At 45.4% G+C, this 25,696-nt stretch overlaps 2 protein-coding genes and 1 pseudogene across 2 annotated transcripts; all 3 read left to right on the forward strand.

Moving 5' to 3' along the window:
• Positions 1-1,269: 1,269 nt before the first annotated feature.
• Positions 1,270-2,674, forward strand: LOC136483962 (protein ALP1-like). The gene has a single exon (XM_066481131.1). The coding sequence runs from the start codon at positions 1,270-1,272 to the stop codon at positions 2,575-2,577; it is 1,308 nt and encodes a 435-aa protein (XP_066337228.1). The 3' UTR covers positions 2,578-2,674.
• Positions 2,675-8,131: 5,457 nt separating this feature from the next.
• LOC136484325 (disease resistance protein RGA5-like) lies at positions 8,132-13,432 on the forward strand (annotated as a pseudogene).
• A 7,095-nt stretch (positions 13,433-20,527) lies between these two features.
• LOC136481052 (uncharacterized) lies at positions 20,528-24,178 on the forward strand. The gene is made up of 3 exons (XM_066478435.1): positions 20,528-21,288; positions 21,732-22,493; positions 23,977-24,178. The coding sequence occupies exons 1-3, from the start codon at positions 20,528-20,530 to the stop codon at positions 24,176-24,178; spliced, it is 1,725 nt and encodes a 574-aa protein (XP_066334532.1).
• Positions 24,179-25,696: the final 1,518 nt, after the last annotated feature.

Genomic DNA, 25,696 nt, shown 5'->3' on the forward strand with positions numbered 1-25,696 from the left:
GAGTGAAGAAGAAAATGATAGGCTATTCAGTGCATGGACCAAACACTCCACTGATCCCGTAATCGGCAATGACAGGAAATTTGAGTACTATTGGAAAGCTGTAGCCGCTGAGTTCAACGACAACGCGCCAAATAATAGCCACAAGAGGTCAATCAAACAATTGAAGACACATTGGGGTGATGTCAAGAGGGATATCACAAAGTTCAGTGGAGCCTATGCTAAAGCTATGAATGCACGCAGCAGTGGGCAATCTGATGACATGGTGAAGAAAGCAGCCCATGAGTTTTTCAAGAATGGCAACAAGGGTAGGTCTTTTATATATGAGTACCTATGGGATGTGGCCAAGGAGATGCCCAAATGGCGCAGAATCATCCAAGAGGAGAGCACACCAAAAAGGACCAAGCTATCTAACTCAGGAGCATACACTTCTTCGTCCAACCAAGACACAGAGGGGGAAACCATGAGTAGAGAGGTACGTCCCGAGGGGCAGAAGAAAGCGAAGGCAAGGCTGAAAGGGATAGGAAAATCTGCTGCGCCATCTCCTTTGAGCAGCCAACCAAGTCAAAATATGGTTATGTATCATGAAGCAATGTCAATGAAAGCAAAATCAGCAAGGGCTAAAAAGTATAACACCTATTTGAAACTGCTGGAAATAGATACCTCAAACTTTAGTGAAAAAGAAAAAAACAGGCATGAGAGCATACTGGATCAGATTGCAAAAGACTTGGCTGAGGAGTAGAAAAGCAGCACGAGATGCATGTATCCCTAATATTTAGTGTAGTTGCTTTCAAGTTTGGTCAGTGTATCTGTACTCCTATGTATGTAAGCTTTAAGTTAATTAGTTTATGTATTAGGTTGCATGGCTGTACCCCTAATATTAGTATTGGCAGTGTATTTGTAAGCTATTGATGGTTGTACTCCATTATTAATGAAACCAGCAGATGGATGTTGACAAAAAAACTTGCTGTTGTGGGTAAATGTAGCTGTTAAGAAAAGACAAACATGAATATAGCTGTTGAGAACAAAACAAACATGAATATAGCTGTTGAGAAAAAGACAAACAAAACCAGCAGATGGTTGTTGCATACAAGTGGATATCAGCTATAAATACTGCACTCCCTCATTCACTAGACACCAGTCCACAGCCACTCCCTCATTCACACTCACTGCACTCCCTCATTCACTAGACACTAGTCCACAGCCACTCCCTCATTCACACTCACTGCACTCCCTCATTCACTACACACCAGTCCACAGCCAGTACAAATAATGTCAACTGACTCAAGTGATTCTACTGAGTCTGACCTTGAAGCACAGATTGAGTCTGAGCTTGAGCAGGAGATTGAAGCTGAGATTGAAGCAGAATCAGCTAGGTCCTCTATTCGACGTGGGGGTTATACAAGGAGGTACATCAACAGAGATCATGAAGGTGATCACAACAGACTAGTTGCTAAATATTTTTCAGATAATCCCTTGTATAATGATGATCAGTTTCGTAGAAGATTTCGCATGAGGAAGCATTTATTTCTACGCATAGTCCAAGCTCTAGGTGTTTGGTCTCCATATTTTTGTCTACGTCGAGATGCATTTAGCAAAGTGGGTCTATCACCATTACAGAAATGTACTGCTGCCATTAGAATGATGGCTTATGGTTCACCAGCAGATCTTATGGATGAAACATTCGGGGTTGCTGAGAGTACAGCAATGGAGTGTTTGATTCATTTTGTTACTGGTGTTAGAAGCTTATTCGGTGCGCAGTATCTACGCAAGCCTACTAGTGAAGACATCCAACGCTTACTGCAAGTAGCAGAACAGCGTGGTTTCCCTGGGATGTTGGGTAGTCTTGATTGTATGCATTGGGAGTGGCAGAATTGCCCGGTTGCTTGGAAAGGGCAATTCACTCGAGGTGATTATAAGGTACCTACCATAATGCTAGAGGCTGTTGCGTCTTATGACCTATGGATTTGGCATGCATTTTTTGGAGCTGCTGGTTCGAACAATGATATTAATGTGCTTGACCAGTCACCGTTATTCACAGAACAACTACAAGGCAAAGCACCAGAGGTTCAGTTCACTGTTAATGGGTCACAATACAACATGGGTTACTATCTAGCTGACGGTATCTATCCAGAATGGGCCACATTTGTCAAGACAATCCTCAGGCCACTTAGTGCAAAGCATAAAATGTTTGCAAGCTTTCAAGAAGGAGAAAGAAAAGCTGTGGAACGAGCCTTTGGGGTGTTGCAAAAGCGTTGGGCTATCATACGTCACCCAGCTAGACTCTGGGAACGGGAAGAGCTAGCCAATATTATGTATGCATGTATTATTTTGCACAACATGATAATAGAGGATGAGAGAGGCATCTATGACACACCAGATGATAACACATATGAGCAAGCACAATCATCCCCAAATTTAACCGGGCTTGCACATGGACCAATTTATGGATTCACAGATGTACTTGACAAAGACATGGAAATTCGCGATCGATCAAGTCACATGCGTCTCAAGGAAGATTTAATAGAGCACATATGGCAAAAATTCAGTACACAGCAGCATCAAGCACACCAAGAGTAGAGTCTTAGGGAGTGAAATTTTACAGTTTTTTATGCAATGTAATTTTACAGTATTGCCTCAGCTAGATTACGGCTTATCCAATTAATTAAGGATTATGTGTTCCCCTCCAGATGCTTTGTAATCGTAGCAAACATAAACTAAATATAGCAATCGTACCAACTGTAAGTCCATGCAAACATAAACTAAATATAGCAGAGATTGGTGGTAGAGATACCTGATGAGGCGGAGGCTTGTTGCCGCGCTGGCCGTCTATGAGGTGGCCTTCCACGAGGTGGACGCGCCCAAGATTTCCGCCCATCCACGCGCCATGGGAGGTGGTCGTGCCGCTCGTCCACGATCTGGCCGCGCCGCCCGTCCGTGAGCTGGCTACGCCGCCCGTCTGCGAGGTGGACGCGCGGGCCGTCCGCGAGGTGCCGGTGCCCCAGGTTGCCGGCCGTCCGCGAGGGGGCGCGCTCCAGGTCGCCGGGCGCCCGCGAGGTCGTCGTGCAAAGCCACCCGATCTGACTGTGTAGGCTTCATTAGGGCAGGGAAGTTGCAGATCCTAGTTGATGCAGTACTTGAGGAGGTAGATACGGAAGGGCATGGTCGGATTTGGTAGAAGGAGTGAGATCGGGGATGGAGGTGATGAAGGCGGCGGCGGCGACGGACGGAGCTCTCCAGCAACTCGCGCGAAGGAAACTGGAGGCTGAGGACGGAGATTTTTATTTCATCGTGGGCCAGACTCCTATGGACAGATGAGAGCCGGATACATTGTGCCTTATGAAATAGCTATGGCCACCTGCTATGGGACCCAGTCCTATGGACTGGCTCACCCGTATACATTGCTGTTGCTCTTAGAGCACCATCGTGTGGTCTGAGCGCACGTCCATCAATCAGCCGCATGCTGCCGTTTCAGCTGCTGTGTTTCCGAGGACGGGAATAAAAAAATTGCGTGTTTCATTAGAGCACCATCGTGCGGTCTGAGCGCACGTCCATCAATCAGCTACATGCTGCCGTGTCTGCTGCTGTGTTTCCGAGGACGGGAATAAAAAAATTGCGTGTTTCATTAGAGCACCATCGTGCCGTCAGTCAGTCACACAGAGTCGGGAGATCAATGAAGATTGCGTGTTTCAGCCGGTTTCCAACGTCTTGGAATCGGTGTGACTCGTTTCACGAAATAGAGTATACCTATGGCTAGTTGCTAGCTGTACTAGCCGTGCACAGCAGTATGATGTAGTCAAAGCTTTGTTAGTGAGCGGTGACTATATATGATTTAAAATTAGAGCAAGTTTTGGAATAAAAAAATATTAGAGCAAGTTTTGATGAATGCAAATTCAGATCTAAACATTGACTAATATATAAAAATCATTAATATTTATGGTAAATAATAAGTATTATTAGACTAATTATTAAATATGTAATAAACTTAAAATTTTAACTAACCCAAAGCGGACACTTATTTCTAGACAGAGAGCGGCTGAGAGACGGGACATATGCATACTGTATCTGATGTTGGTCATGGGGAAAGGAAGTGAACTGAAAAGAGAAGAGACTGGACATGCGCACACGCAAGTGAAGCAGCCTGCTGGACTGTGCTACTTGTAGCTGTTTTGTGCTGCGATGTTCGTCACAGCCCATGGGATAGGGGGTGTTTGTTCCTATTTTTAAACATTAGTCGTTGTCCTATTAAATATTTGGACACATATATATATAAGTATTAAATATAGATTAATTATGAAATTAATTATACAAATTATGATTAATTTACTTGGCGAATTTTTTAAACCTAATTAGTTTATGATTTACACATATTGCACAGTATATCGCTTAAATTGCGTCTGCAGAATAGATAGAGGAGCTCGAGCTAGGGTCCACATTCCAAGGCGAGGCAGAGCGGCACAGGGAGGCAGCAGAGCGGAGCAGGTTGTGTGTGTGAAATGAGAATCCTGCTGGACGGCCCGCTAGGCTGGGGCGGCTACGGAGACGGAAGAGATCAACAGTGTGCAGTGGCCTTGGAATGTGGACCTAGAGAGCATGGCCTACGGAGACGGAATAGTGTAATCCCGTCCACGGAAACACAAGCAGCAGAAATGACAGCATGCAGCTGATCGATGGATGTTAGGACATGCATGGGAGAACGAGGCAGACATCGCATATGCACTCACAGTGCTGCCGGCTGAGATGCACAGACCTGGGATTGCCGCGTCGTTAGCCATGGCACGTCAGTGACGCGTCATGATCGTCACCAGTCAGCGTCCTCGGTCATCGTCACGTCAACCTGCTGCCGCGTCACCATGCATGACGCGGCACAGGCATTTGGCCGCGCCAGGACAATAGACCCGACCAAAGGTGTTAGTTTAAAAAAAATCCGACAATGATAGATTTAAAATTATATTTAAAAAAAGGTTAAAATTAAAAAAAATTCGTTTGTTGCGACCGGAACTTGTTGGTGGCAATTTGCAGTAACTGTCCACGAGAACAAGATGCGCAAACTTTGCCAGGGTGTATTAACGTTCCTGTTGAGTGCAATTGGTTTGGATACTTGAGGCTCTCAAAAGGCAAATTCATTTGCATAGTTTTTAGTACATTGAATTGATTCCACATTTTGTATGGTCACATGGATGTTCAGTAGTCTATCCTGTTTGATTAAGCTCAGTTAAGGTGTATGTTTTGTGCACGCATGCTGCTAACTTGGAGGTCTTCATAGCCTGCTAATTACTTCTTCTCAAGCACTTGTTAGTGCTGTGAATTATACTCTTTGTTTCCCTAAACCAAAAAAAAAACTTCTGTTTTCGTCTCACATTCAGATTCACCTCCCTGCAACATCCAACTCGTGAGCTAAGTTGCAACCGCTAAACTGAATCTGAGCACTGTTATGAGGGGTGTTTTGTGCACTCATTCTGCTAACTTGGACGTCATCATAACAAGCTCAAATTCTGGATCGTCTGCTGACATTAGTCGTGTGTTGCAGGGACAGTGGGAGTCCAGGAGATCTTGCCTTTGCCGAATGGTAGTGCAATAACGCACGGCCTGACGTTCCTGCAAGCGGCAGGCAACCAGCGACTTGGTTACGAACAATTGGAAGTCATGTGTTGCGACAAGTCATTTGGACGTCTGTAAAAAACCAAAAAGATGGTTGTTCCGGCAACATGCTTCTGTGGAGTAGTAGGTAAGCTCTACACAGAGAGATTACATCTGTACATTTCTCACTAGTGATGTCTGCTCACGAAGAAGTACAAGTTAGCAGCAACCATGCACAAAACACACCTCATAATAGTGCTCAGATTCTACCTGTACATTTTTTGTTTTGGTTGCCTGATCCTTTTGGGACTCATTGTTCCTCTGTTATTGTATTGTCCAGTCTAGATTTTTCATTTTTAATAAAATCAGCAGCTATATTGCTTGATTCAAAACAATATATTGCTTACTCTATGGGCACGGGGCACCAAAAATATTCAGCTTTGTGATTGCAACTCGTCTTGGATTTTTTTTTCTTTCAGATTTCAGATTCTAGCACCGAAATATTGGTGCCATCTCATTTGCGAGTTGTGATAATTTCCCTAGTTCCTACTACATTGCATTTATTGCACAGTTTGTTCACAGTAGTCTACCCTTTTTGACGAAAAAGGTAAAATTTGCGTTGATTTTCCAGCTTAGCTTGTGGCATTGGTCGTGTTGTGAGCTGGTGAGACGGCAGAGTCTGTCGCAGCTACGAAGCATGCTCTGTTTCTATGTGCTCTGTTCTGTGCCCATGGTACACTAAAATCTGGACTACAGAACTGGGTGCCCAAATCGAACGATGGGGCACCCTGTCCGCTCACATTGGGGTGCCATGTACTGTGGATGAGGTCATTGGTCATTTGCTCCAATAATCCAAAAGCACGAACGAGTTAGGAATGGCTATGCACAAAAAATCTATGACAGTACAATAATACCAGCTTTCTTTCTGGTGCCAGTGGCATCACTCACTGAGGCCAGTTAATTAATTATTCAGCTCATCACATCCGGAGAGGTTGCTTGGCGCAGCAGAATTCTTAAGGTAACTGCGGAGTTGGTCTACTCCATCCGTAGAAAAAGGTGGGAGAGGGTGCCTTTTATTTATATTAGTATAGTACTATCAAGAAGAAAATCATATTTGTCGTAAACAAGAAGTACTACCATAGGATTGGCCGGCATGGTTGGTGAATGCGGATGAACCGAGACAAAAGGAACGACAAGGACGGCTGGTCAGAAGATGAATTCCTACTAGTAATACTAAGCTTGCGTTAATCTTATTCCTAATTAACAACTCCCTTAGTCCGTTTTATGCCTCTCCTCTGTTATTGCCTATTAGTCTCCTTTGTATCTTTATCTCCTCCAAGACAGATCCCGGAAACTTCAAATCAATTAGCTCCCAGCACTCATCATGTTCAAGTGGCAGTGTGCGATTTAGCAATTCTGTCGACCGCTGGATTCCAAAACCGGGAGGCGTTCCATACAAAGGTGTCTTTTTTTAAGCCTGCACTACTCAGGTGTACAACTGTAGTAGCTGAACGTACGCTCAAACGCATTCACACACCTTCACACGCACACACACGCACCCCTAGAGTGCACGCTAGACCTATAAACTATACACACAACACGCGTCCTTCTAGATATAGATGAAGTCCCACGGGCTACGCAAGTGACGGGCGCACCGCAATACCATTGTGGCTCTATGCGTACGTCAAAGACTTGCAAATTTATTTCGAGTAAAGACCTCAGTGAGAAATCACACGAACTCAGTGGCTGCCACACCTGGAGAGCGCACCATCCGAGCTACGGCTAGGTCCCAGGTGTCTTACTAGTAGGAAGATGCACTGCAGCTTGCATGGCGTGCATGATCAAGGCCTTGTTTAGATTGAAGATTTTTTCAACCCGATGAATAGTAGCACTTTCGTCTTATTTGGTAAATATTGTCCAATCGTGGACCAACTAAGCTCAAAAGATTCATCTCGTGATTTCCAACTAAACTGTGTAATTAGTTATTTTTTTTATCTATATTTAATACTCCATGCAAGCGTCCAAAAATTGATGTGATGGAGAGAGAGTGAAAAAACTTGGAATTTTGATGTAAACTAAACAAGGCCCAAGTAGGAAGATTCGTTAATAAAGGTCTGTTTAGTTCGTGGGTGAAGTTTTTGGCGTCGTATTGGATGTTCCATGGGATGTCGGAAGAGGTGTTCGAATACTATTAAAAAAACTAATTACATAACTCGTCTAGAAACCACACGACGAATTTATTAAGCCTAATTAATCTGTTATTAGCACATGTAGGTTACTGTAGCAATTATGGCTAATCATAGACTAATTAGGCTTAAAAGATTCGTCTCGCGGTTTCCAGACAAACTGTGCAATTAGTTTTTTTATCTATATTTAATGTTCCATGTACGTGTCTAAACATTCGATGTAACGGAGCGAAAAAAAAAAAATTTAGGTGGGAACTAACACGCCAAAGCAGAAGATAGATGGAGTGGCGCTGGGCACCTTGAAGACCTTGACTTGCAGACACAAACAGCACGTGGGTATCGCCATTGTGAGGTGCACATGACATGCCTAGTGGTTGGCTGCTGTGTATATCTCTCTCTCATGTATTATTGGCATGCCATTCATCCCGTCGGACTTTTGGTCGTCCTCTTCAAGTTCGAAGCTAAGGAAGCAGAGAGAACCGAGAAGTGAGCTGTGTCTGGCTTCCTGGGTGGCTACAGCAGGGCAGCTTCAAAAATCAAAATCAAGTGAGATCAATCGGGCCACGAGCACAGCTTGATCCAGCGTTTACCAGCGGCTCCACTCGCAACCGTCTGGTGAGCAGTGGGTCCCTAAAATTGATCTTGATCCATCTCCTTTTTTTTCACCAGATCAACTTCACATCGCACCCTCATCGATTGAACTAGTTAGTCTTCAGCAGGTGCTTGGGCTCGCCGTGTCATTCACAAGCTGTTGCACTTTTCTCTTGTTCGCAATCCAGTGACTCCCCATGCCACCGTTTACTTTACTGCAGGTGAGCCGCAGACTCACGTCACTCACGCTAGCTTGTCCTGGACCAGGACAGATCCATGGAGATTGTGACGGGGGCACTGCCAAGCGTCATCACCAAGCTCGGCGAGCTGCTCGTTGGTGAGTACAATCTGCAGAAGTGGGTGAAGGGGGAGATCATGTTCCTCCAAGCTGAACTTGAGAGCATGAAGGGTGCCCTTGAGAAGGTCTCCAGCACGCCACCAGACCGGCTTGATGTCCAGGACAAGATGTGGGCCAGGAATTTGAGGGAGCTCTCTTATGACATAGAGGACAATATCGACACATTCATGGTGCGTGGGAAGGGTGATGAGTCAGCCAAGCTACATGGCGTCAGGAAGTTCATTGATAGAAGTGTCGGTTTGTTTAGAAAGGTTAGGATTCGCCATGAGATTGGTACTGAGATAAGTGACATCAAGAAGCGTGTCCTAGAGGTGCACGAGAGGCATCGTAGATATGATATTGATATGTTTGTTGATAAGCCAACCACACATACTTTGGTGGACCCTCGTTTATTTGCTCACTACACAGAGGCGAAGGAGCTTGTCGGAATTGATGACACAAGGGATGAGCTAATCAAGGTACTGATGGATGGGAATGGAGTGCCCTTTCAGCAAGGCAAAATAGTTTCCATTATAGGATTTGGGGGCCTCGGAAAGACGACTCTTGCCAAAGCAGTGTTTGAGAAGATTAGAGCACTATTTGATTGTTGTGCTTTTGTTTCGGTGTCCCAAACCCCTGACTTGAAGAAGTTATTCAAGGGATTGCTGTATGATCTTAGCAGGATCAATGAAGAAACATTGGATGAGAAGCGGCTCATCGACGTAGTCAGAGAATTCCTTAAGACGAAAAGGTATGGAAGCATTCCAGCCATCCATTTGTACATATGAAGTTTTATTTTACACCTTCCGTTTCATAAAAGTACGTATGTGCGAATACAAGGATGATACGTGCCATTTCGTTCATGCTGTGACGAGTGATTGTCAACGTGATCCACAAACCTGTGATTTTGGAGTGAGAATGGAGGCCCGAATCCTCCAGTTGTCCTCCGGGATTCATATATTTTTGTCCGCGATGATTTCTTGGGGATTAGTTCGTGGCAAGGTGAATTTGATCTGTGCAAGTTTGGGAGTGATTCGTTTTGATTTCGATCGGATTTCGTCGATTCTTGTAGCCGCCGGCTTTTCTGTTCGTCCGCGCGTGCTTTCTTGGGGAGCAGCGGTTCCAGTCGATCTCAGCGGCAGTACTACCAACGCTGGCACTCAAGCGCTGTGCGTGCTCTCCTGAGCGGCGCCCGTCCGCACGGTGAGCAGGCCCGCCGTCGGCTTTTCTCCTCTGTGTTCGTGTTTTTGCCTCTGCGTTCGAGCGCTGGGAGTCGGACTCAGGTCCATAGTTCGACGCCCAGGCAGAGGAGTCCGGCTGCTGGTTTTCCATCTGCTGCTCGTCGCGGCGCTCGTCCTTGGGCCCAAGAGCCCCGGGCGCTTCCGCGCACCAGGCTGGCTCCGTCCGCCATGGAAACCACCGGTCTTGAGCCGAGCAGACACCGGTCCCGTGCGCCTCCTACCGCACAGCGCTGAGCGCTCAAGGCACCGAGCGGCCCAGGTGAGCGCTCGTCCACCGCTCTGCAGCAGGCCTGCTGCCCCCGCTGTAGCCCCTGCTGATTCGAGCACCGAGCTGCTTGGTGTGCACCAGCGCGGCAACACCGGTCAGGAGACCGGAGCCGATCTGTGCAGGCGGGTTCAGTTTGTGACGCGGTGATGATCTCCAGTGCAGACCCTGGACTCTTATCCTGTAGCTGTGCTTGTGCAATCCGTGCTCGCTTGGCTTTTGGCGGTGAGCAGTATCCTCCGCTAGCTGCTTCTCTGTCGCATATCGACAGCCTCCGGCAGCTCTGTCCAGTGTCAAGGGCTTGCTCGACCTGTTGGTCTCCAGGAAATCAAAGTTTTTGAGATGTCTCTTTCAGGCAACAGTGAAACAGTCATTACTTCCTACATAGTGATCGGTTGTCTAGCTTTGTTTGATTTTCTTGCAGTTAATCTGTAGTTCGTTTGCTTGTTGTTTTGTTTGGGATTCCGATCTATAATCTCCGAGCTCGCTATTTCATCTGCGGTTTGCGCGTTTGAACTTGGATTCGTGTTCTATCTTTTGCGTTGGCTTTGTGATGTCCTGCTGTGCTCCTAGGGAGTACCCACCCACCCGTTTAGGTCGTGGACATCACGGTGGTTGCTTCACGTGTTTGGCGGTGATTTTAGGACAACGGCCAAAAGTTTCGCGGCTCCCATTCACCCTCCCTCTGGTCGCCGTTTTTGGACCTTCCGTATGCACATGATAAGTGAGAACATTTCCCTGCTTGTCCTGGTAAAATAAAAATAATATACAACCATTTAAGCTTTTTCACATCGTTATTGAGTGGAAATGAAATAGCAGCGACAACAATTTTCTTTTCCTAAGTGGATTTTTTTTATTTGGCAAAGATATATATTTATGGAAAAATTTTGTTTACATACATGTTTATCCAATTGGACCTAACTATCTCAGTTTAAGCTATTTGTAGCTTAATCCAATTGATTGTAATTATATTTCCGTCCTAGGTTAGTTTTTACTGATAATTTAATGCATGTATAGGTATCTCATAGTTATATATGGATGACATATGGGATATATCAGTCTGGAAAGTGATCAAATATGCTTTGCCTGATAATGATGTTGGATATATAGTTATTACAACTACACGTAATGCTGATGTTGCTGAAAATGTTGGTGGTGCTTACAAGGTGAAAGCCCTTTCTGAGAATAACTCGAGGAAACTACTGTACAAACGAGTATTTGGTATTGACAATGTTGATGACACAGAAAAATGCCCTGTAGAGGAGCTGGCCGAAGTATCTGATAGAATACTAAACAAATGTGCCGGTGTACCCTTGGCTATTATTACGATGGCTAGTCTGCTAGCTTGTAAAGCAAGGAATAAGATGGATTGGTATAAGGTGTACCGTTCCATTGGTACCGGTCTCGAGAACAATCTTGATGTGGAGAATATGAGAAAGATTTTGTCATTTAGCTATTATAATATGCCATCTCATCTGAAGACATGCTTATTATACTTCAGTATGTTTCCTGAAGATTATATAATAGAAAAAGATCATTTGATATGGATGTGGATAGCCGAAGGCTTTATCCAGTCTGAGAAACAAGGAAAGAGCCTATTTGGACGCGGAGAGAGTTATTTCAATGAGCTCATAAACAGGAGTATGATCCAACCCATATATAGCCTAGGTTACACTGTATATGGATGTCGTGTACATGACATGGTGCTTGATCTTATCTGCTCCTTGTCAAGTGAAGCAAACTTGGTTACTGTATTAAATGGTAAGGACCAAATGCCTCCATCAAGTAAGTTCCGGAGGCTATCCATTCAAAACGGCAAAGATGACGATTCTCTGACTCTGACACATAGGAGCTTGCAACAAGTAAGGTCAGTTGTTGTCGTGCCGTCAGCCTCTGGTATAATACCAGTCCTCCAGAGTTTCCAAGTTTTACGTGTGATGGATTTACGAGGTTGTGATCATTCACAAGGTTACAACCTTAATAAGTTCCTTGGGAATCTATTTCACTTGAGGTACCTAGGACTAGGTAACACAAGCATTGTGGAGCTACCTGAAGAAATAGGGAACTTGCAATTTCTACAGATACTGGACATTTGGGAAAATGAAATTTCTTGCTTGCCATCAAATGTTGTTCAGCTCAAACAATTGATGTGCCTGAACATCGACCTATCAACGAGAGTGCCGAATGGTATTGGGAGCCTGACAAGCCTTGAAAAGCTATCACGTTTAAGCCTCGATGAATCCAACATGGACATTATAGAGGAGTTGGGTCAGCTAACAGAACTTAGGGTACTCCATATTTCATTGGATGAATGGAACCACAAGCTGGTCGAGTGCCTACACAAGCTGCAAAAGATCCAAGAACTTACTATCTGGGTCCAGGGTGGTCAAACGAACATTGGTGGATTGGATGGCTGGGTCGCCCCTCGAAGTCTCTGTAATCTGGATACACGAGAGTGCTGCTGGTTCTCAAGGCTACCGGCATGGTTGAATCCGTCACTTGTGCCGGGTCTCTCGGAGCTGTCCATCTCCGTAAGGGAGGTACAGCAGGCCGACCTCGACATCCTCGGCAAGTTGCCTGCTCTCCGCTCTCTAAGTCTGTTTGTGTACCGTGAGGATTTCGGAATCCTTGTGGGGTTCGTCGTTGGTTCTGGTTCATTTGCATGCCTGAGATGAGCTGTCCATCTCCGTAAGGGAGGTACAGCAGGCCTGTAGTGTTGCAGCATGGAGCTATGCCGAGGCTGAGAGTCTTCAAGTTACAGATGTCTGCGCGAGGGGCGAGAGAAATCGCCAGCAGCTATGGTAGTGGTCTTGACTTAGGCCTAGGGAACCTTGCTTCGCTCCAGTGGTTTTTGGTTTATTTGGATTCTGCAGCCGCTACCGATGAGGAGGTGGAGGAATCTGAGGCTGCGCTGAGGCATGCCACTAAAATCCATCCCAATCATCCGTACGTTGGTATAAACGGGAAACGAATTGAGGGCACAGGTTAATTTGTTACACTACCTACCGTAGTTCAACTCAAACATCCATTGATCCAATCATCCTTTAATTTCGCTGTTTCCCCTTTCTTCTAAAATTGTTTTCTTCTGCTTCTGTGTCTGTAAAAGATGAGCATTGATGGATTGCGAAAAGGATTTCTAATTGTTCAGCTGTAAAGCCACATCCGAATCAGCAAATCCTTTGAGGTGGGCGTGGGTCACATGCATAAAAGAGGTTTCATTCCGTGTTGTATCAGCTTGTTGTCTGCTTTGCACCGCTGTAATCCAGCAGAAACTGTGTGCAATCACTACACTAGAATCTGCCCGTGCGTTCCAGCTGTGCAGGAGTTTCACTACTGTTTACAGAAGCAGAAATTATCACTAACAATTTATAGAAAAAACTATCAAGATTTATGACACCGAATTAGCATCATTTAATAAACCAAAATTATATTTTCATAATATATTTATTTGGTGTCATAAAAATTTATATTCTTTTAAAAAAATGATCAAATATAAAATAAGAACTTTTTTGAAGAGTGAAAAAAAAAAGATAACTTAAAACAACTTTACGAATAGAGCGAGTAAAACACTCCTTCAGGTTACCCAACCACAATGGCATTAGAAGCCATAAAAAACTGAAATAAACATGCCCTTAGTCTATTTTGTCATAGGCAAGTTATAAGTTGTACAAATTACGATATAAAGTGTTGACATACTTAGCCTTTTGATCAACACAAACCCACGCTCTGTTTCGGTGTGCTCTGAAACTGCAAACAACGGAATGGATAGGATATATAGGACGTGGGCGCTGTCGCAATTCTACAGCTTGTTTATCCTTTGAAAAATGACGTCTAACTTTTTTTGATACTTAACTTGGCTCTAGGGGCTTACATATCCAGGGAGGGGGTCCGTCCACACCTCGGACTGACCCGGGTCCCAACCCACACCTCTCCTATCAAGACCATGAGCAACAAAGTTACAAACTCTCGAAATATTATAGATAGAATCACAACTGAAATGATCAAACAAACTATCCTGAAGATCTCTGAAGAGTCCCCCACCTATCGCTAGGTCCCTGGAGGAAGACGTTAGGGCTTCTTTCAGTTGGACTGAACCTGTCTCCCCTACAATCTGAGATATGCCAAAGTATGCTGCAGCTTCTAGCGCATGCTTGCACGCAAATGCTTCCGCCAAGAGAGCGTTGCGGATCGTCTCAAGTCTGCCGGCACCAGCAAGGACCAGGTGCCCTTCATGGTCGCGTACAACGAAGCCCCATGCCCTAGCATTTGTTCCCTGCAAGAATGCACCGTCGAAATTAATCTTGAGGCACCCCCTAGCAGGAGGGCACCACTTCGGCTGCTGAATGACAACCGGTGATTCATGTCAAGCACCCATCTCCTCAATATTGGCTACCATAGATAGAACAGCTTGCGCCGTTTGTTGACATGTAGCCATAAGCTCTCCTGCATTCACTTTGTTTCACACTTCCCACCACCTCCACAGCAACACAGCCACCCTAAGACATACATCACGTCTCAGGTTTAGCACATCACGCGCAAAAGACTTCCGAGGACTCTGATTCCAGCAAGTCCGCCCATTCCTTCTCTAGATGAAGCTCTCTCCAGCGTGCCGCATCGGTTTGCACTTCAAGAAGCAGTGCCCCCCGTCTTCATCATATCGGTAGCAAATCGGGCACCGTGTATCCAAAGCAACAGCGTCTACTTATGTTCAGTTTGAAACCGAGGCTATTATGCGCCACCCGTGTAACACCCAAAAATTTGACCTAGTTTAAAAGTCACTCAAAATTTGAACTTTTTAAAACTTTGCTTAGGACCCAACACATAATTAACTAACTTAGGAAATAATATAAATAGGTCAACATAGAACCAAAATAATATGAGTAGAATTGAGTGCTTGATTGCTTGCTTGTTGAACTTATAGTGGTACACTTTTGCATACTCATGCATACAAATTTGAACTCAAAATCATTTAAACACATGCATATATAATTATAGAAAAGCCACTTGGGCTCAATTTCTCTCCCTCTCTCTCACTCGGCCCGCAGCAGCAGCAGCCCATCTCCCTCTCTCCCTCCTCTCTCCCTCCTCCCCGCGTGGGCCGGCCCAACCAGCGCAGCAGCAGCCGCAGCCCAGCGCTCGGCCCAGCCTCGCCCGTGCCCTTCCCTTCTCCCCCTCTCTCTCACCGACGCCCGGGCCCCGCCCATCAGCTTCGTCGTCTACCTCGCGGCCGGCAGCCGTACGCAACACAGCTGCGCGTCAACGCCCCGCCCCGCTCCACCTTGGTGCCAGCGAAGGTAAACGGTGACACGATGAGACCACGGGACCCCACGGTGCCCCTCTTTTCTCCTCTTCTCCCCTCTCCTCCCTCACTGTGAACTCATCAATGTCGACGCCATGGTCGCCCCCGCGCCGAGCCATCAGAGTAGCCGCCAAGGCACCTCGCCGTGCGCTTGAGCAAGCACCAGCTGTGGCGAATCGACCTGACAAGGTCAACCACGAGCGCGCGTGGTGGATAAGAGCGGCCGCGAGAAAATATCTTGCCACCGGGAACTGACCTAGCCGGCCTATAAATAGGCCCGGCCGGCGACACTCTCGCCTCGCCCTCTCCACCATCAGCTCCGCCGAGGGCGGGAACACACCATCTCCCCCTCTGTTTCCCCTTTCCCCTCCTCCTTTCCATCTTCTTCCATTTTCCCCCAAATCGGGAGTTCGCCGGCGCCATAGGTGTCGCCTCCCCTCTTCTCCTTCCCTGTTGCGTCCTTGGCTGATTGGAGTGACCGGTGAGTTCAAGAGCCCCTTCTCTATCTCCTTTGCTAGCTAGCTAGTCGTTTCTCTCTGTGTGTTGCGCTTGCCACCATGCGCCCTGCTCCGCCGAGCCGCCATGGCCATCGACCATCACCGGCGAGGCCACCCAGGGCACCACACCACCTCCACCACACTTACCACTCACCCGCACTCACGTACACGTTAACGGCTGTGACGGTAGAGGCTCGTATGGCCGGGTTCGCTACGCAGCACCGCCACATTCCCTCCGGCGAGCCGCCACCGCCGCAGCGGGCACCCATTGCCGACGGCAACCCCGCCATCGGCAGCTGCGCGACCCCACGAGCACCGTACACCCATCACCCGCCGCCACCAAGGGCCGACGCTGCCGGCGTGATCAACTCCGGCGAGCTGGGCCTCCCTTCCCCTGTTCCGGCGTCACTATGGTCACCCCCGTCCATCGTCGTCTCCCTCTCTCCGCTTCCCTGTCTCTGCCATGTGAGCTAGGCGCATGACGGTGTTGTCGTTACCGTCGGCACCCCGTCCGTCCCTCCCTCTCTCTCCCTCTTTCACCGACGTGTGGGCCCATGGTCATGACGTCGCTGCTGCCGTCTTCGCTGACGCGGCAAGATGGCCCACCTGTCATCCACACACACACACACACACACACACACCACACACAGCGTAGGGTACGCATTAGAAAACGCTGGGTACACCCGGCTAGTATACACAGAGTGCTGAAAACACATTTTCCTAGCTTAGAAAATTCCTAGAAAATTTGTAAATAAACTAGATGCATTAGGGAATTTAATCATGTAGTTTGCCCATATTTTCATGAACCAGAAAATGCATATAAATTTTGACCTAGAAAAATAGCTACAGAATAAACTTCTAAAATATATAACTTTTAAACCCTAACTCCTTTTTACATGAAACCACCTCTAAAATTTATCTAAAATCTAGCTCTATCATTTGCACCTAGTACCACCATACTGTTCTCTGTTTACTTTTGCCTTTTCTTTTATGGTTAGTCGTAGTCTTATTTCGATCGATACGGCCGACAGACGACGGTGATCGTTAGAAGGACGAGGACCCAGATTTCATTGACGTGCCGGAAGGTGACAACGACAAAGGCAAGTCCAAGCTCCTCTCTCTACCATCTTTCTTTAATCACTGAAATGTTTAAACCATGACTAAGGTTATTAGCCTAGAATATGAGCTCGGTTATTGTGATATGATTATTGTTGAATAAAGATAAATGGTTATCTTATTAAATTATGAGCTCCACAATATGAATGAACTTAGGGATAATATTGAACTTAAAATTGGTAAACCTGAAACTAAACCCCGACAGGGGGCGAGTGGTGGTAAACTATGGAGGTAGTTTACTATGGTAGGGATGCCTAGAGAGGATTTATGTGGGAGATACTCACCTCAGTCACATAAGGACCGGTTCGTAGTCTCTCTCGCCTAGTGATATATTACATACAGCCACATGTCTATATGGGTAGGCTTGACCTCACACCCCGTTAGATAGAAGTATAATTTCTACTAGGAAGCCAGTGTAGGCAGCGGAATATCAGGAGCAGACACGGGGGATAGGTTTTCTTCTGTGGTCCAATTGACGTGGATGCTATGTGATCTTCCACGTTAAGCTTTTGAGATTTTGGCCGCGTTCGAGCCCATGATTTTTGTTTTGGCCGTGTTCGAGCCATGTTATTTGTTGTGATGATTAGTTATCATCATGTTGGGAAGATTAGGTATCTTCCTGGAATTTGTGTGTTTCCAACCCGTGAGAAGCCGTAGTAGAGTTATATGGATATCTAAGGCCACGTACATTCGGGTACAGGGTCTCGTTAGGTTTATTTCATCCACTGATCATGGATGAGGTTGCACCTATCGTGTGGGGAAATTTGTACACCTCTGCAGAGTTTAGTAAACCTATTCGAATAGCCATATCCTTGGAATGGGCACATGCTAGGATGGGATACTATGATTAAATTTACTTTTATACGTAATGAAACTGATAATGGAATTGATGCTAACCTGGGACTAGTGGGAATGGTAATGCTTCGCTAGGATCTAAACTTTAATTATAAACACCACTACACTTCTATTTCCACCATATGGTTAGGGCTTGCTGAGTACGTATGTACTCACCCGTTGTTGACCCACAGACTTCGGCACGGAAGAAGACTGACTTCGACGAGGAGAACGTACCACGAGGATTAGGAGTCACACAAGGAAATACATTTGTAGGAGTATGACATCGAGGCTAGGGTTTCGACCGCGATCAAGTCGCCTGTGGAATAGGACACCGCTTCGCTGTATAATAATCCCGCTCTTGAGACCACTAGGAATAATGCCGTTTCACGGCCGTAGTATTCTGCTAGATATGTAAGCCTATGCCCCTTTGGGCCACTATTGTAAGACCCTATTTTTAGATATCAATAAAGCTCGGAACCTTTTATTATATATCTGTGTATAATTCTTGTGATTTTATGCGTACTTGTGTGTGATCCTGACGCAAGTACGGACGCACTTAGGACTCTCAACTTGAGGGGTCGACAACCCGCCAAAGGAAATGCTTGATCTTAGGAGTGGCTGACAGCTTCCATATATCTTCTTCCAAATATTGCTGCTCCCAATATCAACTGAAGGGGCCGAGCTCTCCCCTCTCTGATGCTCCCTTTGCTGTTTTCCCCATCTTCAAGCATGGTAAGCTGACTTGACCAAGAAAACTCCCTTGGGGGTCAAAATGCTCTATCTACTCTGTACAATATCTGGCAATAGGCTTCTCGGCTCACGATATATAGAGAAATGAAGACAAGAAACAACAATTGAGACAACGTCCGATGGACACCGAGTTGTCAAGAAACATGAACAATAGAGGAGCCCACTCACCCAGCTGGTGGGCGCCTTGGCCCTCCGAGATAAAAAAGAAAGGACACTAATTAAGCCCGTGGGCCATCTCAATGAGGCCCGTCTATGCCTTCTCTCCTTGACCAGCATTGTTTTACGATTTTTTATCCCCCAATCAACATTACTGTTGGTTCAAAACTCTCCATCACTACCGGTTTTCATTGGCATTTATGAAAGTGGGCAGTGATAACACTAAAATTGTCTCCATCACCATCGAGTTCGCATATATGATCCGACGGTGATGAAGTGGATATTACCGCCATTCTAATCTAGCAGTGATGATGTGAACATTTGTAAGTACAATCAAGCCCTATGTGGGTTTTGGCGTTGATGACCACCGAATTAGAGGTCTAATGAGATTTATCGAGATGATGAGCAGGGAATGATGAAAGGAGGATGATTCATGTGACAGAGGAGCCCCCAACTGCAAATGGTGACGGTTCTCGGCTCAAAGGAGGTTTAAATTCGTTTATATTTTGAAATTGAGTATAGGAAAGCCGTACTACCAAGGGGTACTCAATGATTTCTATCAAATTGTGAACTAAGTGCTCATATCCTGACCAGAACTTCCTCGCACCCTAGCCAAAATAGCCATGCTTTATGTTGTCTATCATTGCTGTTTTGGTAAAGGCGGCAGTGCCGCCCTGTAAGGGCGGTAGTGCCACCCATAACCGACTATTGGGCCCCAAGGGGTATAAATACCCATTGGCCTGGCCTCCAATGGTAATCCCTTCTTCCCAAATGGTTCAGTCATACTAGAAATAGACCAGAGCTCATCTCTCTCTCCTCCATTGTTGCTCCTCAAGCTCCCAAGCCAATCCTTGATTTCCACCATCAAAACTTAAGAGAAAAGGCAACAAACTTCGATTGGAGAGCAGATCCATTGATTCCCAAAGTCAAAAGAGCATTTGGTTCGCGTTTGGCCGGCGTCCTTGAGTTTATTACTCTTGGAGCTTTGCTCCTAGCCAGCTAGGCAGTTGCCCTTGAGCTTGCCAACTCGTGTGGCAGCCTTGGGAGGTTTGTAACCATCTTGTGCAGCTAAGAAATCACCCCTCACTTTAAGAGTTCACTCTCTTGATTTGAGAACTAGGAAAAGGCAAGCCTTGGTGGCAAGCCCTAGCCATTTGTGGCCAACCTCAACAATGTGGAGTAGGCAAGCCTTGGTGGCGAGCCGAACCACGGGATAAATCACCGTGTGCTGTTTACTTTCTTGCATATTTGTTGTTGAGGTTGTATTCCTAGAGTTTGTGGTCGATCTACTTGGTGGAGCTTGTCCTACAGGTTCTGGTTGTTATACTGTGACTAACTCTACTACAGGAAGCTGGGAATTTCACCTGATCTGAATTTCCATTGCTATATTTCAAATTGTGTTGAATCTCCCCTGCGCAGGCCGGCAGTGCCGCCCTAAGTTCTAACCGAATTTGGAGCTAAGTTTTTATAGGCCTATTCATCCCCCTCTAGGCACTCCTAGGCTTACTCAGAGATCCTACAAGTGGTATCAGAGCGAGGTTGCTTCGTATACGCTTCACCGCGTGAAGTATGGAAGTCAGAGGAGGTTCGATAGGCACTCGCGTCGATCCAGACGTGGTCAGCGTGCATGAGGGTGAAGGTAGCAGCAGCGAGCTCTCTGCCTCGATAGCAAGCAATGCTTCTCTCCCTCCCATCAAGACAATCCGATGGGGAGAGGAAGCGAGAAAGAAAAGAGAGGAGAGATGCCAAAACGGTAAGACGAGAAGAAAGAGAAAAGAAGAAGGAAGAGCAGCGAAAGCTCGATGAAAAGCTAAAGAGAAAAGAAGATAGAAGACGCATCCGAGAAGAGCGAAAGAAGAGAAGGGCAGCTAGGAAGAAGAAAGAAGAAGTCAAGGCATATGATGCATCATCAAGTAAGCTATCAAGTAGTTCTGACGATGGTGATGATGATGCATCTTATCATGTCTTCAAGGGTGATAAGAAGAAGAAGAACAAGGATAAGAGCAGCTGCACCAACAAGAAGAACTATGCAGCCGTATCCTTCAATTATTCTTATTTGACTAACCGTGATCGCAAGTCTTTCATCAACGTACCCGCGGGCAAGTTACCTCATTTTGATGGGACTAACTTTACCAAGTGGAAGCACTTGATGAGGGCTTATCTTATTGGTCTTCACCCCGGTCTTTGGGAGATTGTGTGCAGCGGATTTGAGCCACCAGAAGATCTCGAAGAACCAACAAATGAAGAGTTAACAGCTGTTCATCTAAATGGCCAAGCCACAAGCATTCTTCTTAGTGCCTTGGATGGAAATGAGTACAATAGAGTGATGAATGTTGATATTGCAAAGCAAATTTGGGATACTTTGCATCTTGCACATGAAGGGGTTGACAAAGTGAGAAGAGTAAAGATTGATTTGTTGATGGCAAAGCTCAATAGGTTTGTGATTGTTGATGGAGAAGGGCCACAAGAGATGTTTGATAGTTGATGACCTTGATTGGAAAGATTAGAGGCTATGGTTGTGATGAGCTTGATGATCACAAGGTGGTGAAAGTCATGTTGGAAGCATATTCACCAAGAAATGAAATCGTAGTCACCTTGATTAGAGACAAAAAGAAGTTTGAGCACTTCACTCCAAATGATGTGCTTGGAAGATTGTTGACATTTGACATGCAAAGAGAAGAAGCAAATGAGAGAAGAAAGCTTGGTGAGTTGCAAGCCAAGCTTGATGGCATGAAAATCAAGGATATAGCTCTCAAGGCAAACAAGTCAAGCAAGCAAAGCACCTCCAACAAGACAAAGGGCAGCAAGCAAGCATCAACAAGCAAGCCAAAAGAAAGCAAGCAAGTGCAAGAATAAGTTGAGACAACTTCATCCTCTAGTGAAGATGAAAGTGATGGCACCGAATATACAAAGATTGATGATATTGCTCTCTTTATGAGGAAGTACAACAAAGGCTTAAAGAAGCAAGGGTACAAGGTAGTAAGGAGAAAGTTTCCTAACAAGAAGAAGAGGTTGTGCTTCAATTGTGGCAGCACCGAGCATCTCATTGCCAAGTGTCCTTATGAGAAGAAAGACAACAACAACAAGAAGGACAAGAAAGAGAGCAAGCATGAGCACAAGAAGAGTCACAAGCAAGTGGGAGAAGCACATATTGGGCATGAATGGGACTCAACTAAAGAGAGCTCAAGTGATGAGGATGAGAACATGGCAACCGTGGCTATCCAAAAGACATCCTCTACACCAAGGCTCTTCAACAACATGTCCGATGATGATGACATCTCCCCTCACATTTGTCTCATGGCAAAGGGTGAGAAGGTACAATCAAAAGCTAAATCTTCTCCTCCTCCTAATGACATCTCTAGTAGTGATCTTAGTGATAGCTCTAGTGATGATGAATCAAGTGATGAAGAGATTGATAATATAACTAAAAATTTGGATCCTAAGACCAAACTCTTTATCTCTAAGCTAATGGAGGATTTAGAGAGTGTCCAAACCGAGTTAGAAGCAAAATATGATGATCTTCTTGAACTTGAGAAGATGTATGTTGCTAACAAGGAAGCACTTGCGTTAGAGAGAAGTGAGGTGGCCTCCTTGCACAAGGCTTGGCCAAAGAGCAAGAAGACCATGCTCTCACAAAGAAGGCAAATGTTGCTCTCAATGAAAAGTATTGTGTCTTAGATGAAAAGCACAAAGAACTTGAGAAGCAATATAGTCTTCTTTGGGAGAACACCCCACAGCCCTCTAATGCAAAGGACACCTCTACTCCCTCCACTAGCCAAGGTTGTGGAAAATGCTATAATCTTGATTTGAATGTCTATTCCACTAACCTTGCTAATATGGAGGCAATGAGAAAGGAGATTGCAAGGCTAAATGATATGATAGGTAAAGGATGCATGAACAACAAGAAACAAGTAAGTGGCAAAGAGGATCAACCAAAGAAGCCACAATACAAGAATGGAAGACATCCTCACATCAAGGATGGGCTTGGGCACACAAAAGGAGGCAAAACCAATGGAAGAAAGGTAATAAATGGATATGAGTGTGTCCAGTTCATGAGCAAGGGCAGGGTAGGTACATATTAGCCTGCACCGATGGTGACACAGAAGCAGCCCCAAGTAGCACAGCCACCTAAGGGTGGCAGTGCTTCCCCCACAGAAAAGGGAAGGCTACCTCCTCTGTCTCTGCTCATGACAAGCCTAAGAAGCAGGTGTACCAGCCAAAGCAAGAGCCCTAGAAACCAAAAAATTCAATCTGGGCCACCCCAAACAAGTATTCTTATCAATCAAAGGCCCATGCACCTCGACAAAGTTTGAGTTCTTGCTTTGTGTTGAAGAATAACAGTAAGGGAGAAGTGATTGTCAAATATGTTGGCAATGATAGAAATGTTTATCTTAACACTTCTATTTGGGTTCCTAAGATTCCTGTGACTAACATGCAAGGCCCCAAGAACATTTGGGGACCTAAATCAAGGAAGTAAACTTGTTTTGCAGGTATACTCCTCCTGTGGGTCAAGTTGGGTGCTTGATAGAGGCTGCACAAATCATATGATCAGGAGAGAAGATGCTAGGTACAAGAGAAGGTGAAGATCTTCATTAGAAGGGCACAAAAGGAGTTTCAGTCTCCCCATCAAGAAAGTAAGAAGTGATAATGGGACCGAATTCAAGAACACCCAAGTTGAAGAATTTCTTGATGAAGAGGGCATCAAGCATGAGTCTTCAACTCCATACACTCCTCAACAAAATGGTGTAGTAGAGAGGAAGAATCGGACACTCACTTGACATGGCAAGGACAATGCTAGATGAGTATAAGACTTTGGACCTATTTTGGTGTGAAGCCAGTCAACACCGCTTGTCATGCCATCAACCGTCTCTACTTACACAAGAAACTCAAGAAGACTTCATATGAACTTCTAACCGGTAACAAACCCAAGGTGTCATACTTTAGAGTATTTGGGTGTAAGTGTTTCATACTTAACAAGAGACCCAAAACCTCTAAATTTGCACCTAAAATTGATGAAGGCATTCTTCTTGGTTATGGATCAAATGAGCATGCCTATCGTGTCTTCAACAAAACCTCCGGTAGAGTTGAAGTAGCGTTAGACGTGACATTTGATGAATCTAATAGCTCTCAAGAAGAGCAAGTTGATTCAAGTGTTGTAGGAAAGGAGGATCCACCTTGTGAGGCAATCAAGCAATTGGCTATTGGCGATATTAGGCCACAAGAAGATCAAGCCGCTGAAGAAGAGGATCCTCAAGCTGCTGCTGCACAAATTTCTGCTGATGTACTTGATGCAGAAGTGCAGCACACGCCTGCTGGCAATCAGTAGGGCGGCAGTGCCGCACCTCCTTCCTCAGCAACAGCTGATTCTACTCCACTGCCAGGGCTGAACCTAGAGCCTATCCTTGAACAAGAAGAAGTGAAAGATCCAGAAGATGTACAAGAAAGTGTTGAGCATCCAAGGCTACGACAAACTATTCAACGAGATCACCCTGTTGATAACATCCTTGGGAGTCTTCGAAAGGGGGTGACAACTCATTCACATTTATCAAACTTTTGCCAATTTTACTCATTGGTTTCCTCCTTGGAACCTCTTAAGGTAGAACAAGCACTTAGAGATCTGGATTGGGTCATGGCTATGCAAGAAGAGCTCAACAACTTCAAAAGGAACCAAGTGTGGACCTTGGTGGAATGGCCCAATACTAATATCATTGGCACTAAGTGGGTCTTCCGCAACAAGCAAGATCAGAATGGCGTGGTGACAAGGAACAAGGCAAGATTGGTGGCTCAAGGCTTCACTCAAGTTGAGGGCTTGGACTTTGAAGAAACATATGCACCGGTGGCAAGACTTGAAGCAATCCGAATGCTTCTAGCCTTTGCTGCCCACCATGACTTCAAGCTATACCAAATGGATGTCAAGAGTGCATTCCTCAATGGCCCAATACAAGAGCTAGTCTATGTTGAGAAACCATCGAGCTTCGAAGATCCCAAGTTCCCCAACCATGTCTTCAAACTCCAAAAGGCGCTCTATGGGCTTAAGCAAGCACCAAGAGCATGGTATGAATGCCTTAAGGAATTCTTGCTCAAACAAGGCTTTGAAATAGGCAAAGCCGATCCTACTCTCTTTACTCGCAAAGTTGACAATGATATATTTGTGTGCCAAATATATGTCGATGACATAATATTTGGTAGTACTAATCATGTGTATTGTGAGGAGTTTAGTAGGACTATGACTAAGAGATTTGAGATGTCCATGATGGGTGAGCTAAAGTTCTTCCTTGGATTTCAAATCAAGCAATTGAAGGAAGGGACTTTCATAAGTCAAACCAAGTACACCCATGATATGCTAAAGAAGTTTGACATGGTAAATGCCAAGCCTATCAAAACTCCCATGCAAACCAGTGGACATCTTGATCTCAACGAGGAAGGGAAAGCCATGGATACCAAGGTATATCATTCCATGATCGGCTCTCTACTTTATTTGTGCGCATCTAGGCCTGATATTATGCTTAGTGTGTGCATGTGTGCTAGATTTCAAGCTAACCCGAAAGAGTGTCACTTAGTGGTCATTAAGAGAATCTTGAGATATTTAGTACACACTCCTAACCTTGGCTTGTGGTATCCTAAGGGCTCCAAGTTCAATCTACTTGGGTATTCGGATTCCGATTACGCCAGGTTGCAAAGTAGATAGAAAAAGCACTTCAGGGACATGTCAATTCCTTGGACGGCCCCTAGTGTCTTGGAATTTTAAGAAGCAAAATTGTGTAGCCCTCTCCACCGCCGAGGCCGAGTATGTTGCAGTCGGTGCATGTTGTGCTCAACTACTCTAGATGAGGCAAACCCTTCG

The sequence above is a fragment of the Miscanthus floridulus genome, chromosome 9, assembly GCF_019320115.1.
Source record: "Miscanthus floridulus cultivar M001 chromosome 9, ASM1932011v1, whole genome shotgun sequence".
NCBI lineage: Eukaryota > Viridiplantae > Streptophyta > Magnoliopsida > Poales > Poaceae > Miscanthus > Miscanthus floridulus.

Bases quoted from the DNA above. Each gene is read 5' to 3' on its own strand.
- LOC136483962 (XM_066481131.1), top strand. From the start codon at position 1,270: ATGTCAACTGACTCAAGTGATTCTACTGAGTCTGACCTTGAAGCACAG.
- LOC136481052 (XM_066478435.1), top strand. From the start codon at position 20,528: ATGCTTCTCTCCCTCCCATCAAGACAATCCGATGGGGAGAGGAAGCGA. The intron at 21,289-21,731 runs GTTTGTGATTGT...TTCATCCTCTAG, and splicing joins TTGATGGCAAAGCTCAATAG to TGAAGATGAAAGTGATGGCA. The intron at 22,494-23,976 runs GCAAATGTTGCT...TGAATCTAATAG, and splicing joins ACCATGCTCTCACAAAGAAG to CTCTCAAGAAGAGCAAGTTG.